This window comes from Thunnus thynnus, chromosome 20 (assembly GCF_963924715.1).
Source record: "Thunnus thynnus chromosome 20, fThuThy2.1, whole genome shotgun sequence".
In the NCBI taxonomy this organism is placed as follows: Eukaryota; Metazoa; Chordata; class Actinopteri; order Scombriformes; family Scombridae; genus Thunnus; species Thunnus thynnus.
In genome coordinates this window covers 12,993,518-13,013,141 of record NC_089536.1, presented here as the reverse complement: position 1 = coordinate 13,013,141, position 19,624 = coordinate 12,993,518, and the positions used below count along the sequence as shown (strand labels likewise).

At 39.0% G+C, this 19,624-nt stretch overlaps 2 protein-coding genes across 2 annotated transcripts; both read right to left on the bottom strand.

The window, feature by feature from the left end:
* Window positions 1-5,535: 5,535 nt before the first annotated feature.
* Window positions 5,536-11,471, bottom strand: ghdc (GH3 domain containing). Its single transcript, XM_067576958.1, has 11 exons — window positions 11,068-11,471; window positions 10,604-10,894; window positions 9,349-9,545; window positions 8,829-9,023; window positions 8,603-8,722; window positions 7,789-8,086; window positions 7,056-7,245; window positions 6,553-6,624; window positions 6,309-6,442; window positions 6,102-6,190; window positions 5,536-6,014 (listed from the first exon to the last, which is right to left on the bottom strand). The coding sequence occupies exons 1-11, from the start codon at window positions 11,150-11,152 to the stop codon at window positions 5,793-5,795; spliced, it is 1,893 nt and encodes a 630-aa protein (XP_067433059.1). The 5' UTR covers window positions 11,153-11,471; the 3' UTR covers window positions 5,536-5,792.
* Window positions 11,472-11,617: 146 nt separating this feature from the next.
* Window positions 11,618-18,044, bottom strand: LOC137172493 (FERM domain-containing protein 6-like). Its single transcript, XM_067576959.1, has 13 exons — window positions 17,252-18,044; window positions 16,553-16,643; window positions 16,260-16,339; window positions 15,962-16,020; window positions 15,538-15,763; window positions 15,298-15,453; window positions 14,598-14,663; window positions 14,389-14,457; window positions 14,081-14,255; window positions 13,427-13,600; window positions 13,089-13,220; window positions 12,965-12,987; window positions 11,618-12,867 (listed from the first exon to the last, which is right to left on the bottom strand). The coding sequence occupies exons 1-13, from the start codon at window positions 17,321-17,323 to the stop codon at window positions 12,826-12,828; spliced, it is 1,365 nt and encodes a 454-aa protein (XP_067433060.1). The 5' UTR covers window positions 17,324-18,044; the 3' UTR covers window positions 11,618-12,825.
* Window positions 18,045-19,624: the final 1,580 nt, after the last annotated feature.

Genomic DNA, 19,624 nt, shown 5'->3' with positions numbered 1-19,624 from the left:
GACAGTGCATGTGTCTACAGCTCTCGCATCGCTCAGCTTTCTGCTCTGTCAGGATGCTGTGGCAGAGTAGTTGCATCTTCTTGAGCTTTCTCACTTGCTCCTCTCTCTCTCTCTCTCTCTCTATCTTGCTCCTGCTCCTATCAATTCCTGTGATATGCCAGCCAATGAGATGCTGGCATCCTCTGTGGGGACCTTTTTTCATCTGTGGTGGGGGTATAGAGAGAGAGAGAGAGAGAGAGAGAGAAGGGAGAGGTGGAGGAAAGAGGGAGGGCGGATGCTTTTGGAGCAGCTGACAGCACCATTACATCCCATAGTGCCACTATCAGCACATGGCTTTTGTGTGCATGTCTGCAAATCAAGGAAAGATGGATTACCTGCATGCCGGTCAATGCAGCCTATTGTATTCAGCTGGACTGTGTGCTATTGTGCTATTTTGTCATGGGACTTCAGGGAATGGACAGAATGAAATATTCAGATTTTTTTTTTCTTACATATTTTCTGTGCTAAGTGAAGGAGCTGCAGGAGCATTATTGAACCAAATCCTAAAATCCCATTCCTTGAGTATATGTTTCAAACTATGTCTCACTGCACCTCTGATTCAGCCTCATTGGATGGAGCTGGTCACTGTTGTCCTCCTGGACCCTCCAGCATCCTCATGAGAGAATTAAAGCTCCGAATTAAGCCGCTAAGAGCGGATTAAAAGGATAAGCCTGGAGATGTTTTTCATGAGGACTTGATGCTAAACACACCAAAGTAACATCGTGTCTTAACTCACCAAGTAAACAATACAGCTTAGCCGACGAGGGGAAATACCTCTAGATAGTGCAGGTGCTTGACAGGAACAGAGACAATCATTAATCTTTAAACCACATCATCTCCATTTTTAATGAATTTTGTCAATATTAATCTCATTAAATTTAACAGTAATGGTGGAAAGATGATCTTCTACTATTAATTAAATTAATGCAACTGCCATTAAATATTCATTATTATGAAATAAACAAGTGCTGTGGTAATTAGGGGATGCTTTTTGTGGACATGAGTTAACATGGTTCATATGGTTTAGAGGTATAATTTAGGTGTTTACATAAGTTAGACATATAATAATTTAGACTAGGTCCATTCAGCTCATTTTAAAGTGGAGGGTAAAAGATTTCCAGCGGGAGGAATAGTCTGAGTTTCACTAAAATGTGAAGCTGAATTGTTTTTTTGGGTTTTGTTTTTTTTTGTCACTGTGATTTATGTGGAGCTTTAGGACGGAGGCGACAATGCAGTGCGAAGGTTGTATAGATTTCCCCAGAAGCTAGAAGAAAACCTTGAACAGATCCTGCAATGATATATCATTTTGAAGCTTTCCTATACACCGTTCAGCGCCTCACCTCCATATTCAAATTAACATGACAGTCGAGACTAATTGTTGTAGGGCCGTCTTGTTCCCTTGGTTAAAAACAGGAGAGTCTTCTTTGTGACATCCTATGTTTGAAACTAGAATATTTTTTGTCTTTCTATGCCTTCCTGTCAGTTTGAAAAAAAAAAAGAATGTTTAAATCTCGTCAGTATATTTCCTGGACCATTAGATGTAGCTTCATGCAGACTGAGAGTCCAGTAAACAGAAACAATAGACAGCTGACAATATGCAACTATATAGAGTTGGTAATATTGGAAGAGCTGATTAGATGCTGCAGCTGTGTGGGGATTTCCTACAGCCAGAAATGAAGATTGTAATCTTTAGGGTGAAAAATAAGTTTGGTTTTGATCTTGATTGACAGTCTTGGCAGCAACTGCTGTTTTTATGAACTGATCTCTGCGATGTTCAATGAAGTGGCCTTTCTTTGAAATTGTATAGACCCATTAAGATAACTGTAGGGTAAAATTTAACAATACTGAAAAGAAAAAGTTTTTTCTTTTAAAAAAGCAACGAGAACAATGTATTGTACAGCTGACTGGTGATTAAAGGTGCACAATTAAACCATCCAGCTGCATTTGGAGAAAAAAGAGAAAAAAAAAGACAACCAGTGAAAGTAAAAGACTGGCTGGCAGACTGTAAGAGAGTATTGTTCCCCCTCTCGGATCCTATTCAAACCCTGGCAGCCCTTCACTGCTATCTATTTTTAATGGCCTCTTATTGTTCTTTCATCTTGTAGTTCATCCATCTCTTCTTGTCACTAATAAAGAGGCTAATCCATTAAACATGCTCACTATCTACTCTGTGGTCTAATACGACAGAGTGACGCACAGACGGCCAGATGAAATATAACCCCAACTACATTTCCCACAGTTCTCAGCTCTGCGGGGAGTGGTGGCATTTACCTGGACTGAGTAAATTACTGAAGGGTTATTTAGGATTAACCCTGAAACTGACTTTAGTGTTTGTCTAAACTACAGGAGGTGAAGCCTGAGGGATTTTACTCAATTTAAATTGAGAAAATAAAAAAAACAAATACAAATTTTTAAACAAATTGGAATATATAAAAAAATAAGTAGGAATCTTATTTACCGTCAATGAAAAACCACAGCCTGGATCTGGAATTAATCCAGACTTATACTGTAAGATAGATAAGCTTTGTGGCCAACTTCATTCACTCAATATGCACCATCCCTTCTCTCAATTAAACACATCGTCCTTCCCCATTGAGAAATCAAGCCCGTCATTCTCAAATCTCAGCTGTTTACATTGAATTAACTTGTGACCGGAGCAGATGGGCTCAGAGGCTTTGTTTGTGTGTGTTTATATGCATGTGTAAATCCTTGAGGCACGTGCAGATGACAGAGGAAGACACACACCATCTCACTAAACCTCCACGAGGGAAAAAAATGCCAATCTGTAAACAGTGAAAGCATGGAAATATGCTAGATTTCTCTACCATACTGTCATAATATTCAACTCTGGAACCAAACTAATAATGCACAATAAAATCACAAGAGCAGACTGTCATCATTAAAGGTGCTATATGTAAGAACTGTGAAGCAATTTACATGTATTAATTGCTTTATATTGCCAATGTGTGAACGGATGTAACGTAACATAAAAAATGAGACCTTACCCGACTTTCTCGGTGGACTGAGAAAGGATTCAGGATGGTTGTGCTGGGAAAATCCAAAAGATGTGACGTTTATGTGTGTTCCCGAAGGCCTAGCCGCTCTTCTGCCCACTTACAGTGCCAACAAGGTGCAACACTAGCTAACGTTAGCTTAGAAATGGAGTCCGCTAACATCAACAAATGACCGGCACCCACCACAACACAGAGTCCAACAAAGAGTCCACTTAAGTACAAAAAATAGTCTTGTGCCGCTGCTCTCTCACACTGAAGGAGTACGAGCGCGTGCGCAAGCAAGAGGATGTCGACTGAGGCTCACTTAACGGCCACCGGTGTCATTAATGAGAAGAGATTTCTGGAAAGTCCACATAGCACCTTTAAGAAAATTTAAGTTTGCCCCAGATATTGTTATGTGGCACCCTGACTTAGAATTATTTAATTCACAAATTAAAACAATGGACATAGATTTTGAAAATAGCCTCGTTTTCAGTGTGATGTTTGTGGATTTGTAACTTCTTCTTTACAGTATGTGTTTAAAAGGTTTTGTGAAATCAAATGTTTCACAATTTTATTTATTCAACCTGTGTTATCTATTATCTGAGGTTAAAATCACTATTTCTTTCAAAGTATTCCTGTTAAAACAGCAAGGAAAAGCCATCATTTCTACTGTTTCAGTTCTTTTTAGAGCTATGAGAGATTGCGGTGCTTAAGATTCAGAACCACCTGAGTACCTCTGATGTGCTGGGGAACATGAGTAAGATGCCAGACTTCAGATCACATCTTCATGTAAGTACAGTTTAATCGGTTTAAAGCCTTCAAAGGAGGAAAACACCACCTTAGCCTCATGAAAAAGCCATTTTGGTCTGAGCTTCAATGGAGGTAAATTTAGCTCTTTTCACTTCACTGCTGTTTTGGTCTGATCATACTGTGAACCCAAAATACAACGAGAGCAGTGTCAAGTCTCTGCTGAAATGGGATGTTACTAAAAATATTAGCCCACTTTGTGATTGGAGAGACCTGCTGGAGAGAAGCCTGTGTTGCAAAAACACATGAGAGTAACACTTTCAGACAGGTTCAACTCTGATCTGGGCTTATTCAGTATTCAGCTGCCTATGTGCCTCATCCTGTGCTAAATAATCAGTGATTGACTAAGAGTGTAACTTTGGTGCAATAGTATATCTCATAAAATCTCATAATGATGTTGAAAACATTTAAGTCCATACTCTCACTGATCTCAAAATGACTGCAGCTAAAAATTACCTCTCTACTAAATTTACACTAGAAAGCTGTTAAACAGTTTTATGCTGGGTTGACTTACAATGAGCCAATACAGCTGAAGACACTAACAGTCAGCATAATGACAAAGAAGTCACTGTTTTACTTCAGAGAAAAGAAAGAATTGCAAATTGACAAACTGGAGTATAAAGCAGGAATGACAGCTATTGACTATCGCCCTCTAGTGGTTGATAAAGTTGTGGCATTGTACTGAGAGAAGTCAATAATATAATGAAGAGTAAACGCAGACATGGCAAGTACATTTAGCGGCTTTAGAAGAATTTAGCAACTCACTGCAGCAAGTTCTAAAAGAAAACTGGTCCAGGCCTACATTATCTGAAAAAAAGGGTTATTCATGAGGGGGAGTTTGTTGAGACAAAAATATCAGTTCTGAAGACAAATGTATTAATTGACTGGAAAAAATGTGAATTTAAGCACCAAACAAGACACCATCTGATTACAGGAAACTGCAGAGCTCCTAGTTTACCTGTACCAGCACATCCAGTCTGAGCGCTCTCTATAAGAGAACACAAACGAGACAACAAACACAGAACGTCTAATGCTTCTGTGTCCAGATTTAGCTAATCAGTGTTTTCTAACAAGCTCGCTGCTCATTAGGCTCTCTAATTTCACTTTTAGGTTTTGAATTGGCACTTGCTGGAGAAAAAAACCTACAGCAGATACATTAGATAAAAAACATCTTCTCTCAAAGAGAAAGTTTTACAATGTTATTCTGTGTTACACTGTGGCCCCCCTTCATGATTTCTGCAGAAAACAGGAGTTTTATTTTTAGACAAACTTCTTGCCAAATGTTGCTTTAATCTTCACAGTTGATTGCACTTATGAGACAATGCGAGTGTGGTGGTGCCATATAAATAACACCAGATGGTATCTATTCAAAGAATATCATTAATCAAAAATACATAGCAATGTAGCCATTTAACAAGATTTAGCAAGGTTAGTGCGGATAATTTTCTAGATGTTGTGTGGATTTTTCTTCAGCTTCATCAAGCCAGTAGTGATAAGGCAGCAAACCTCTTCATCAGTTTTCCAACCATCAGAATGATTATTCTTTATACCAGTCAAGAGTTTGGACACACTTTCTCATTCCCTTGAAAGAGAAAGTATGTCCAAACTTTTAACAGGTACTGTATGGTGTAAATTTGATTCTCATGGAAGTCAGACAAGGTCCTGAAACATTTAATTACACAAAACTACAGTAACAGCTTAACAGTTCACTTTAATAAACTTATAAATATGGTACAAAGAAACAACAAAACAATCAGTCAAATTAACATTTTTCTTTGCCAATAATTGATGATGTTCTGTTTTTGTGTTTGTCACTTTCCAAAAGGCACAATTCATCAACTCATTCGTGAGTCGCTGATATAACAACTGGAGATATTATATTCTGTCAGTGCTCACCACAGTCCACACACATACTGTCTCATTTCCCAACAATTCCTTTTCCTTCAGATTTTAGGAAACCGTTTTTCCCAAGAGGAAGTCGGCGTATTCTTTCCTGCGCAGCACGCGGTGCATTTTGAACGTGTTGGGTGACGTGTTTGAGAAGGCCATCATCTGCTTGCGAAGTTCCTTGAATGCACCCTCTGCTACAAGCTGCACCCTCATTGGTCCGATGCTGCCTTTGATACGGAAAGACTTGTAGACAGCCGAGTCCTGCTGGAGGCAAATGTCCAACTGGAAGGAAGGAGGATAAAAAAAACAGTTTTTACGATAAAGCGCAAACATGCTGTCTGTTGGTGATGCTTATCAGGATTGTCTTACCTTATATCGCTGTGCCTCTGTGAGGTTCCTCACACCTTTCAGCTCTATAAAGACCTGGTAATGAGGATCTGAGCCGCCTATCGAATCTCCTGCAACACCATAGAAAGATACAATTAATTATTGTGCAAACTGTGCCTGACAAACCGCTCAGAGGAGTTCATACACATGTATTAGATTCAAAATTCTGTTTTGACTAAGACTTTTTACCCAGGATGCCGCTCTCTGCACAGCAGTAGTCAACCAGCTGTGCTCCGGGCCACTGAGCAACAGCTTTCTTCAAAACATCAAGGAACAGCGACTCAGACACTTTCTCCCCTCGAACATTCAACATCTGACCCCGTCTGACAGGAGAAGCAGGGCGAAAATACTCAGTTACAGAATGTCGTACATTTCAAACATTTACAAGAGAAGATGAAATGCAATAAACGTGCACGCATATGCACAACTGTACCTGTATTGAAACTCAACAATAGGACACTGGTTGTGGAATCCAACTACTTTCACGATGTCTCCAATGCGATATCTGTAACACAGCGAATACCACTCATTTATGCAGCTGTCCGACACATCAAATATTCATGAAGTACCTAGACTCAAACGTTTTGTAGGTCGTACACACTGAGCATCTATAAGTTTTTAATTGCATGTCAGTTTGTCTTACGGAGCCGGAGCACAGATAGAAACATTATCATCCTGTCCTGATGCTGTGCAACCAAGCGGAACTACATCCAAATACCAATGAAACAAAGCAATTATGGAACACAATGTCTCACTTTGTAGTGTAGAGTTTGACAAAAGTGCACTCATCTGACAATTTCCCTGTGTGACTGAACGGCTCTCTGTAGAGAAAATGTTTGACTGGGACTTTAAAACTCCAACCAAAACTGGGAACAACTCAAAAGAACAATTCTACGCATACTTTACTAAACTGAAAATAAGAAACATCTTTCAGACCTGAAGAGTCCTGAAGCGTTTGTGATAACGAGCTCATAGTTGTCTCCCTCCTTCACCTCCTCCATCAGCACAGTGTGAGGCGTCTCCTCCTCCAGGCTGCTCTCTGGCAGAAACTCACAAAACATGGAACGAGGACACAGCAGGTAGCGTCTGTTTGGTTCCTCAGGCCACAGATTCACCCCTATGAGACCTGCAGGGGGGACATACACACAGTTAAAGCCGAAACTGACTGTGGATGAGTTTCTGATTTGTAAAATCCCAGTATTCTTGTTTGGGAACTACAACTAGTGACAGTTTTCATTACTGATTGATCTACTCATTGATTTTTTAGATGGAGCATCACAGGTTTTTCTTTTATAAATTGTCAAAAATGACGACAAATGCCCAATATAAGTTACCTCTGATCATTTTTTAATCTGTAAACAGAAAATGTGTTTTTCTCTTATACTGTAAAAGCCTAAAATGCTTTATAAATTACTATAGTTTGAAATAAACACATTCATATCAATCCTATCAAAGCCACACATTTTACAACCATTGGTCTGTGAATGCTAATGACACATGCACACATCCCTCTTAACATTCGGCTTATTAAACCATGCGTTAGATGGCTTCATGAAGGTTTCATATTAAAACATGCACCCTTTGTCAGAATAACTCGCCACCACCAGAGCACACCACTTCATCATTTAGATGAGTTAATTTCAAAGGGATGACAGGTGCAGGTTTCTACCTTCAGTAGCAGCGTAGAAGGGCGAGTAGAAAGGTATTCCTTGGCAGTAGTTCTCCCTCAACATGTCCCCGTAGATCTGATTGGAGCCTGAGTCCACTGCCAGCACCAGGTGGAGGTGAGGCCAGAGGCGCTTTGCAATCCCTCGGAAGCCGTCCTGGAAGTGAGCCCGGAGCTGAGCAGCCCTCTCCGGGTCTGGCTTCATCAGAGCCTCAAGTCTGGCCCTCACTTTAGGCTCCAGAGCCAGAGCGCTGCTGACCTTCCCTCTCTCAATGTCCTCTACAAGCTCCTGCCAGCGCTCCTGCAGGACATAGAGATCAGACAGAAATTACTTCTCTAATCCTTAGTTCATCAAGCAAATTAGCAGAGCTTTTTTTTTTTGGTCAGAGAGCACTTGACACTTTCAGTGGTCTGATTTCAGACCACTTTATTAGAAAAGGTCCCAGTGGGACTCAAACCAGGCAAGCTTGAAGGATACTGCAAGTAGTTCTCCACCAAATTAACAACAGGATGCTGCTGTTGGATGAAATTCAAGTTGATTTACTTTTTTGCTTGCCTGCCTGGATTTTCTGAAACATAACAATCTATATATTTTAGATGATTTCACAAATGTAACATTCATGGATGCATTTGTGATTTTTTTCTTTTCAAAATTTCTACATTCTTCTTTATTTGAGTGACAATTTTGCCTATTTTTTTCTCTCTATGCATCTTATCACATAGAATACGGAATAAAAGACTAATGAAAGAGATCAAAGCAGAAGTAACACAGAAAGTGTTTTCTCATGACATGTATAATAAATCAATCATGCTGTACCTGTAAGGCAGTGAAGGCATAGAAGACTGTGGAGGCAAAGTTGGACTCCAGTGTTCCCACACTGGGGTCTTTCAGAGCAAAGAGGAGATGCAGGTAGAGAGTGTCCTTCTCACTGGGAACCTGAAGGGACAAAAAAAAAAAAATCACTTGGTATTTGCAGTAAATTTTAATCATACAATACACGACAAAGAGATGACGCTCTTAATAATAACTTTGTGTATCTCACCTCGAAGGCGGGTGCTGGGGTGGTGTAGAGGTTGAGCATGTGGCGGGAGGAGGCTGGTGTGGAGGAGTTTGGCCCAATGGGAATGCCAGCTTCTGACTGGCGAAAAGTCGGTGTGTAGAAGAACTTGGTTGTGCGCTGGAGGCTATCTGTGGCGGGGAACGCCTGCCGCATGACGTCTAAACACACAGTCACTCCCTGGTGAAAACACACACACATTATTACGACATAGTTTTACATGCACAACACAGCAGAAAGAAATTGTTATGCAGACCTCAGCTCGTAGAGTGCAACTGAAACACTGTGAACATATGACCTTATGCCAATTTTACTTTAAAACTGAACTGTTAACTTAACTTGATAACTTCACAAACATTTTCAGCAATAACCTTCTTCCCTGGAGGACATCCTCAGACAAGACATTGAAACTGTCAACTCTCCAGACACTCACAAGGCTGTGTTTCCACATTTTAGGCTGTAACTGGCCCAATACATTATCATCGTTATCAAGCAGCCTGTTCACCTGCAGGAAGAACTCAGTGTTAGTGTCCTTGGTGCTGAGCAGCATGGCGCTGGCTCCCGATGTCCCAGAGGTCATGGCTAGGATCAGCGGCTTCTCAGCGATGATCACCTTCTCCTCTCCCACAGCGATGCGACCGATGAGCTCACGATAGTGCTCGTATGTGGTGATGGGGTGACGCGCCCGAAAGCCACCGCTGTCTGAAAAACATCCGTACACAGTTAGTTTTAAGGTTTCTGTTTATGAGTGAAAACTGTTTTCAATGATGAAGACTGTGAGATGCAGTTGAAAGCTCCTAAAAAAATAGTTAGTGGTCCCTAAGTGGTCCCACATTTTTATAGGCAGGACTTAATTTGTCATAAAATATTTTATATATTCATGTTGTATATATGATATTTATATTTGACAGCATTGTAGATAAAAATAAAATACTATAGTGTGCTGTATATAATAACTAAATTAGCAGCAACAAACAATTACTTTTTATTATCGATTCATCTGTCATATATTTATTAGGATTTGCTGCATCTTTTGTAATTTAACATTTAAATGAATATAAATTTGGACTGCAACTATTGATTATCTTCATTATCAATTAATCTGTTGATTATTTTCTCGATTAATCGATTAGTCATTTGGTCTATACAATATCAAAAAATGGTGAAAAAGGTTCATCACGGTTTCCCAAAGTTCAAGATGCAACCTCAAATGGCCTGATTTGTCCTGATCAGCAGCCCACCACCCAAATATTCTGTTTACTGTCATACAGGACTAAAGAAACCAGTAAATATTCTAATTTAAGAAACTGTAACCACATAATTTTGGCTTTTTTCTTAGAAAATGACCAAAAACGATTAATTAATTGTCAAAATAACTGCAGATTTTCTGTTGATGAGCTAATGATTAATCAACTAATCGTTGCAGCTCTAATATAAACAAAGTGAAAAAAAATGATGAAGAGAATTATACGGTCGTGTTTGATGCCTAGACAAAACTTTCTTGATGGGGAGGGAGGGGTGGTTTTTGGGGAATTTAGACTCATGACCTGAAATCCTGGCTACGGCCATGCTGCCACTGCCCTCTGCACATACACATAGTAGCCTATACATAACAGTAGTGCGTAATGTTACATCACAGGTAGTCAGAGGACAAATCAGTGTGCAGAGCTGTAGTACAACACATGCAGGTTGTTATCCTGCATCAGTTAGACAGCAGATAAATTACAAATGCCCTTTTTTTTTTTTTTTTTTTTTTTTACCTTTTATTGAGCTGAAGTCATACTGTTTTCCATAACATGTGTGCTGGTTTTTCTGCAGGCGCTTCAGCAGAGTCTCCTCTTGAACTTGCTTCACATTGAGCGTATCGGCTTCAAGTTTCCGTCTCTGCCGTCTGCCCAGCCAGCCGACTCCCTTCACCGCCAAGTACTGGCTGAGAAGGCTGCTTAGTGTCCGGCTTTCACCTTTCATCTTCGAGCTAATGTCCCTCCAGATGAGTGCCATCCCGGCCAGAGAGCAGATACCGAGAGCGGCGGGGAGAGGAGGCGGCATCGCTGTAGAGAGAACCAGGGTTACACAAGCAACATAACGGCGGAAGTAGAGCCAGGTGAGGGCGCTGTTAGTCAACATTACAGCCGATAGTCTTCTCAGCTGTTATCTGTCACCGTTACAGTGACTTTTTTTTCGATCATTTCATAGTTTCAGCCTCATCTTTTAATCCACTTACCTTGATTGTGTGCGAGAAAGGCGACAGCAGCCGATAACACCGCAACACAAAGCGGCACCGCAACGCGAAACCAAGAGAAAGTCATCTGGACAAAACAATAGCATCCAAAACGTATCTGCTGTTTTAATAGTTAGTGTGGATAGTAATAGTAATAACGTTTAGTTTAGGTTGCGTTTATGTGACATCGCAGGAACCTGAACTTTTTACTTTTGCATCCGTTTGTACTGCTTCCGTGTTTGGGTCACATGCCGCCTTTACGGCATGACTGAATTGTTGTAATTTACGAGACTCCAACTTGTAAAAGATGTTCACATCAAAAGCCAATTCGTAATTACGACTGAGAGAAAGCTCTGATACATACGACTTGGTGATTAATATTATGGGAGTGTCTGAGAATCAAACTGATACTGGATATAAAGAACCATCTTAATGACGTTCACGCTTGCAAGTCGTCAACATGAGTATCATTCATCCCATGTAACTTGAATGCAGCAATAAACGGTCGCGCTGATTGGCTGACTGACTACAGATGACATCGGTAGCCTGAATGATTTAACCAAAAGAAATAGAAACTTTCCATCTAATATCCCCTCACAAAGAACTGCAAAGGAATAACAAAGATAATACAATTAAGCAAAAGCCACCTTCCCTCCCTGTGGTACAACTATCTGATCTAATTTATAACAATGTCTCATCATCACAATTCAAGGTTACTCAGATTTCCAGTTTTTCACAAGCAGTTCATTTCTGTAGTTAAAACAATTCTTAATGGAGTTGTTGACAAAGTGTTACCTCGGAGAAGTTAGAAGAGATGAATACTTGATTATACTTGAGTTGTACTCTTGTAATAACAGACAAAGAAAATGTTACTTGGCTCTTCAGGAAAATTATTTTGGATTTCTTTTGGTTGAATTGGAAGAATCATGTTTGATTCCCTATTAATGCCTTATTCCTTACAAGACATGGTGCAATAACATTGTTCAATAGAGAGAAACCAAACCCAAAATAATACATTTTTTATTGTTAAATGTTAGTTTAATATTTAATTTATTGTTTTTGATGTCGATTCTATTATTTGGCTTCACTGACAATATTAAGGACAGTACTGAGTGATTCTATCTTATAAATTTCATTAAATTATTTGGTAGTAATAAGAAGCTCTTCTTTTTCATTCTTTGAATCCAAACAATACATGAAGGAAGAAAAAACTATTTAAACCTTCAATTTCTGTGTTTAGGATTTTTTTCTACTGATACACTACTATTTTGGTTTTTACTGTCACTTTTATAATTTCACTTCTGTTTTCATGTGCTATAATCTGTGTCTCTGTTCACCCTGTATGCTGGCAAAACTGTTTCCTTCATTTTTAAATGCTCATTAAAAGCCTTGCACACCCACACAGATGTTTCCACTTAATCTGGCTATTTAGCATTTTGCTGAGGTCGAAGATGAAATTATTACATCAGGTCACCAATCTCAATGTGAGCAGAAACAGACACGTTTTTGACACGTTTATTTATTCCTTGACATTTTTATTTTGATTATAGTTGCAGATATTAGTTAAAAGCTGCTTATGTTACACTGGAAATACAGTAATTGCCACTATAATTGATATGTTAGGTAAAGAATTAGTTGACCTCTCAACCTTCAGTGTGATTACTCATTTGTAAAATGATGTGAGTATCAGGGCAGCTATATTAGGGGTCTTGTGCTGAGCTGCAGAACATGTAATGAGTCCATCTTGCGTCTGGCTGTGCACTAGTCCACAGAAAGGCCCTCATCAGCCCTCATCTTCAAAACCTGAGCAAACATGAGAGGAAACTCTGGTTGATCTCTGGTACCTTTGATGTAGATATCTTCCATGAATGATCAGTTAGATAAATCTGCAGTTTCTCACCTGCTTCATTTCCATGGTGACAGCTGATCATGAAAGAGGACATAAAATGATGTGAGATAGAACTGATGAGCACACAATGAGAGCTTATTTTAGATACTGTGTCATAGTGATTTTTTGGACTAACCTGTCCAACAAGATGGAGGTAACACCATGCGTCCATCAATAGGCACAGCACGGAGCACCTCAGCCAGCCAGGGCACCTCAGCTGGGTTGTCAACAAAAACCTCTTCTGGTTCGTCCACACACAGCTCAAACTCTGCCATCAACATAAACACAGTGTGTCTTCATATCCAGCCAAAAATACTACAACTAATAAAACTTTTTATGACTTTATTAGACCAATTGGCTTGTAAATTGTCTGTGTCAAAGTAGCCTTACTATGAGTTATTAAAATAGATTTCATAAGCTTGGAAGTACAGCTGACTAAATCAAGAGCTGCACCATTGTCTCCTTTCAGCTGACCTGTCATAGAGCCTTCCTCCTCCTCCTCCTCCTCCTCCTCTTCGGTCCAGGTATGTGTGGTTGTTTCCACTGCAGCGCTGCAGTCAGACATGGAGGATGTGAGGCTGTTGCAGTGGAGTTTCTGTATAAGCCGTGCTGTGTCACAGATGTAGGCCTCTTTGTAGAACTGACTGGCTGCAGAGACACAGAGAAAGACATCCAGGGACTTTGATTATGTAACAAACTGATTTACATAAAGGTTTATTTTGTTTTCATGCTTGTGTCTGAAAACACTTTGGTTTAGAGTCTGAATAATGTTCTTCATTAAGTTTTTTCAATTATATTGTTTAGTTAAATTTGGATTTATTGAATGAATGTGAAGAATAATTGAATAATAAAAGCAATATGGTTTGATTAGATGTTGAGTGGAGGCTTTCCAATCATGTAAAACTCATTAAAATTTTTTTTTTTTTTTAAAGGAACCAATCAAGTTTGAAATGGACTTATAACAAAATAAAGGATTTGTTTTTGAGGTGGCAATAACTGGAGATGCAGCTACCTGAAATCTTCAGGACATTTGGGTCCCTCATGTGGAGGCTGATCAAACTTTTTAATTACATCAACTCATGAACATGTACAGTTCTAGCAGAGGAAATTAAAGATGAGGCTGCTGACCTTGCATGTCCTCCAGCTGCTGGATGTAGCTGACTGCATCTCTGGTGTTGATGTGGAGTCTGTGGCTGTCACTGAGGTGCCTCAGGATGTGTTTGGAGTGGAAGGCTGAATGAGTGTAATAGAGCAGCTTGGGGAGGCACAGAGAGCCCACTGCGTGGATTTCAAACCTGCAGCCCTGAAGAATAAGAGAGAGAATTTAATAAAAGAGAGAGGTTTATGAGTGGCAATGTGCAAGATTAGTTTATTGTTGTATTGCACATGTATGCTTGTCTTTGTGTATCTCTGTGTGTGTAGTCTTTGGGACCAACCTGGAAAGTTAAGCGGTCTATATTAGTCCAGGACAAATCATACAACAGACACTGCTTCCCTTCCACCTCCTTAAGAAAAATCAAATGAGTTCACATTTGTAAAACACACAAACTCAGGAGCCAAGTTAAGAAAGTTCCAGTCAAAGCCTTCAAGAATTAATGTGTATAAAATAAATTCCTAACTTTATGTGTCACTGTGGAAGACTCACCTGATAAATATGGACTCCTTTCAGTGTAACGCCAAGAAGAATTGAATATTTAAGCATCTTTTTCTCCTGAACATGAAATGACAGAAGAAGAAGGTGACTGTAAACAGATTTGGTCATATTATTAGTGTTGTAGCAGACAGATGCCTTCAGGACACGGAGGAATTTGTATGACTGTGTGTTGTTACATTTTTAGTTGTTTGTGTCTCCCATAATCTTCTTGACAATAACAATATAGTGCAGTGATTGAAAGTGAGGATCAACAGTTGATCATATAAGCATGGAAACATATTTTCCCAGTATGAGCGGTCAGGTCATCAGTCATCAATCCTGATAATTGTGGAAGTTAAACTAAAGGAAAAAATCACAAAATCATAAATAAGTCAAACATGTCAAATAATGCAGCCTATTGGAGTCAAATCAGTAAGAATCTCTCTGATTTTCACTGAAATTGGACCTTTAAAAATATAGATTTAGAGCTGTACATGTACATTTACATAATTGTAAACACCAGAACAGTGTCTATAGTTATGATTGATTAATCCCTACAAGTTTGATTGGTGTCTGAGATACTGTTTGACACATAATAAAAAACATCTTCTTCTACAACAGCAAACATCCTCACAGTTTAAACCTTTACTGTCTTCCTTCTGATAGTTTTCTTTAGTTATCTGAAACACGGAGCCTGTGTGTACAGTCTGACCTGTCTCATCCTGTAGAAGGTGACTGGTCCATCCTGCAGGCTGCTGGCCTCTTTTATAAACTGCAGGATGGCTTGGCTGCGTGACACACCTCTCAGCTCACCGTGCAACACCGGACTGTGTCGGAGCAGGTATTCTCTGCCACGACGCTTTATCAACTGTGGACACGAGCACATGTTACAGAAACATGTCAAATAATTTACAATGTCCAAAAAATCCTGCCCAAAAGTTTTCATTTTTACCCAAGAGGGAAAGTAATCTTCAGGAAGAAAGTAATGTCTGTGTTTTCTCTCCTCTCTCTCCTCCTCCACTTCTTCATCACTCCCTTCTCTCTGCTCCAAATCTCCCACTTCAGCCTGGAGCACAGACGCTGCCAGCTGGAAGAGCAGAGCTTCCTGATGGTGGCTCTGTGAGCGCAGCACCTTCTGCCTCAGCTCGGTGTAGTAGAGCTGCTGCACTTTGCTGCTACTGAAACAACCAAGTAAGACACCAAATCACAAGAGTTGACTCTGTTTCATGGGAGTTTTGTTCTTTCTGACAAAGGGTCTCAGGCTCAACAAAGTCTATAAATTCATCCATGGCAATAAGACACTTTATTTACACATTGTTATGCAAAGAGGGCAGAATGTTCATGCTTGTATATGTTCAGACAGAGGAAGAACTTACAATATTAACTGCCCACTCTCTACGTAATACTGCACTCTCAGGAATAAGATGAATGGGACCTGTAAATGTAAAAAAACAATAAGTATTTCAACAGAGTCAAAGGGAAATGTTGCTAATTTGAAAAAAACTGCATTCTGAATATAACCTCCATTCTCTAGATAGTTGAAGAAACAAACAGAATTTGTGTAACAAAGACAATATACAATACATTATCACTGTATGCCAGTTCAAGAGTGTAAATCTTGTTAGAAAAGGGTTGCAGAGCTTAAATTCAACACTACAAAAGAAAAGAACTCACCATCAAGGATCCTCTGCTCCACCTTTTCCTGAAGTACTTGTTCAGCTTTTGTTCCAAATCAACAAAGAGGTATTCATTATCTGAGGGAAGAAATTCACATATTAAGTGAACATGGGCGACAGTTATTTTATTTAATGTGATTTAACCTCTTTGGCTGATAAGTGAATAACTTTCTATCTTTTGTTTATTCCCGTAAGTTCATTTGTTATTAGCTGCCTCCCTAATTCTCACCATTCCACATTAAATTAATTCAAAACACTTTCTACCGAACTCCCACACAAGCTCAAACTGACCTCTGAGAACAGCCAGGCCGAAGACTTGGAGATCACTGACGCCGAGCTGCTTCAACACACTGTTCAACACCTCACGGCCTCTGGCCTGCGTCTAAAAAAAAACACATTCAATAACACGAACAAGAAGAAGAAGCAAGAGCTCACACCACTCGGCTCAGTGATATCATCAGACAGTTGTGTGGTGCAACCTCGATGTGATGGTGATCCCTCCTTGACCACAGATACATACTGTAAAATCTGTAGTGACTTTATTTTCTTTTCATATTTTAATAATTTCATTGTTACAATTTGCATGAAAAGCGTTTTGTTGTTTAAACCTAATTTGAAGGGCTTATTCCAAAGATTAAAAAAATGAACCATCCTACCCAAAAAAGCTGTCAACTCTTCTCCAGAGAGTTTAATCATTGTGGGATTAAATGATTCACTGTCCCATAATGGTAATAAGACTCTTGCAGAAGCTTTTCCACTCTGCAGAGATCAAATGATCACTTTTACAGGAAGTTTGGTCCCTGCATCATTTTGGAACATCAACAAAAACTATGTAAAATGTTTATTATCAGTCTTCAAAAACACAAAAAGACAGTTTCCTTGACGTCCAATTAAATCTGGAGTCTATACATTTCTCCAGTTTCAATTGATGCATTATAATCTAAAACTTAAAAAAAATAAAGACCGTAAAGGACTTTGAGAGCCACTCACCCTGACCGTACAGTCCAGGTGCTGCTTGTTGGGTAGAAGGACGCACACTTGTCGTTTTTGCTTTGCCCTCATGACCACACTAGCTTCAGTTCATCTCAGCCCTTCATATATCCTCCACTTGTCCTGCAGTGAGCCTAACATGAACAAGCCAGCCCTCCTCCTCCTCCTCCTCCTCAACCTGGCACGCAGTGACTTCTGATCTTACTGTGAGCTACGCCAAGGAATTTAGGATAGGAGTTTATACTGTTTATGCTGCACAAAATGACCAGAGGCTCTTTATGCAGTGAATCTGTTTGGGTTCTAGTCATTTGTACAACTTAAAAAACAAAACTAAACACAGAACACTCATACAGTCTGGTTTATAGGACAAAAAAAATAATCTGAGAAGTTCATGCTAAAGTGTCGGGGTACATAGCAGATGCAGCTTCCAAACCCTAAAAGAAACCAACATTATGTCAAGACAAATGTTGGACAAAAGAGATGAGATGCATCAGTTAAGAATATTAACTGCATTGAAATTAATTACTAAAATTAGGCCGCAAAAACATGTACACAACTGTCAAAAAGAAGAAAAATGAAAAAAAACTAGAGAGCTAACATTTTATTGAATGAATAAAGACGTTATGTTCAACATGCTATGATGAACCATCTACTATTACTGGAGGTAAGCTGAGCTCGCTCTATTGAATCAGTGTATCAGTCTATGATAAGTATTGATTTTTTTTATTATATATACAGTATTTTTTTTTTACACATCTCATTGAGCTACATATTGGACAGAGCACTAAAAGTATTCTGTAATTACACCATTGCTTCTGGATTGATGATACAGATAATATTAATAAAGACAACACTGATATCCCAACATTTACTGTCCCATCCTGCCAAAAGAAAAAGACAAACAACAGACCATTGTTAATCTATCATTAATTTATTTAAAAACAAAATCTAATAATGCCAATTGTGCTTTGCTCTCCGAAAGCAACAACAACAACAAAAAAAGTGACACATTTATTTTAGTAGCTGGTGATTCTTCTTATGGTAACCACAAGTTCTCTGCTCTTGTGTGTGTGTGTATGTTTTGTTTTGTTTTTTTTAAAGTTACAATCTACTCGTGTTCTTTTGGATTCACACACAGAATAATCTTTGTTAACATGCACAAAAACAGAACAAAAACACAACCAAAGAACACTACAGTGCATTAAAAAAAGGCACCTGTTCCCCAGATACAGGCTTTGTTTTTTTTTGTTTTTTTTTTTTAAACCTACAAAGTTACATAGCTGTGGCGGGATGCTGTTAATGCAGCTTAAAGAGCCAACAAGTCTCAACAACCCCCACGAGTAGTTTATATCTGTACCGACTCCACTGAGTATTCTACAATATCACACTGACCTTTTATGGGGACAGATGAGATACATTCAAGAGGTAACAAATTCATCTCCTACACAAACAGCTACCTTTCTCTTCGACATAATTCACACACTAGACTGTAAAATACAATTCTCAGGTTAAGTAGAGGTTCACATTGAAGTGTCAATGATTAAAGGCGACAAAGAGGAAACATGCAGTACAGTACGTAGAGTGGTTTTTATCTTGGCGGAGAGGTCCCTCTGTGTGTGGGGGACCTTTTACAGATTGTGGGCTCAGAAATGCGTTAAATGTCTCCCACTGAGTTGCAGCACGGACAAATGTGTTACGTGGATGTCATCTGATTTTGCGCACTCTGCTCACATTTCAAAAACATACTTTTCTCTTCTTCAACATGCTATAGGTGTCATTCATCAATCCACAACAAGTAACCTTCAACATTTATGGGTTCATTTTGTACATAGATTTGACAAAAAAAACAAAAACTGCATGAAAATATGCAGATTTATAAGATTAAATAAAGCTGTTATTCAAATTAATTGTAACAAGCAGTGTTGTAGACCGTTGTCAGCACATATTTAAGATATTTATTTAAATACGTTTAAACCAGACACCCAATTCTCATTTGATTCATTTTTTAATCAAAAAATTACCCTGACAGATTATTGAATGAAAGTTTCTAACATTCACACCGTCTTCACATTATCGATCTGAGATTTCGAGTTCGCGTCTCCTCCGATCATGACAGTGATTAACCAAACTTCCTCTGACCTTTCCGAACACGTTCCTTCCTTTTTTCCAGTCAGCTGTTTGTGCCTCATTTCAGCATCGCGCACATTCACGAACCAATATTAAGTTGGCTGTTACACATTTGTTCAGGTACAATGCAAAAAAAAAAAAAAAAAAAAAAAGTTTAGAATGTGTTTGTGTGTTTATTGAGTCCTGTTGTAAGTTGTTTTTAACATAAAAATGCAAACTGGTAAATGTTCTGCAGCTACATGCACA

Bases quoted from the DNA above. Each gene is read 5' to 3' on its own strand.
- ghdc (XM_067576958.1), bottom strand. From the start codon at position 11,152: ATGACTTTCTCTTGGTTTCGCGTTGCGGTGCCGCTTTGTGTTGCGGTG. The intron at 9,024-9,348 runs GTGAACAGGCTG...TGTTTTCACCAG, and splicing joins ACACTGAGTTCTTCCTGCAG to GGAGTGACTGTGTGTTTAGA. The intron at 6,015-6,101 runs GTAAGACAATCC...CCTTCCTTCCAG, and splicing joins CAGAGGCACAGCGATATAAG to TTGGACATTTGCCTCCAGCA.
- LOC137172493 (XM_067576959.1), bottom strand. From the start codon at position 17,323: ATGAGGGCAAAGCAAAAACGACAAGTGTGCGTCCTTCTACCCAACAAG. The intron at 16,644-17,251 runs GTGAGTGGCTCT...GTTTTTTTTTAG, and splicing joins ACCTGGACTGTACGGTCAGG to ACGCAGGCCAGAGGCCGTGA. The intron at 13,221-13,426 runs GTCAGCTGAAAG...TGTTGATGGCAG, and splicing joins GGAGGAAGGCTCTATGACAG to AGTTTGAGCTGTGTGTGGAC.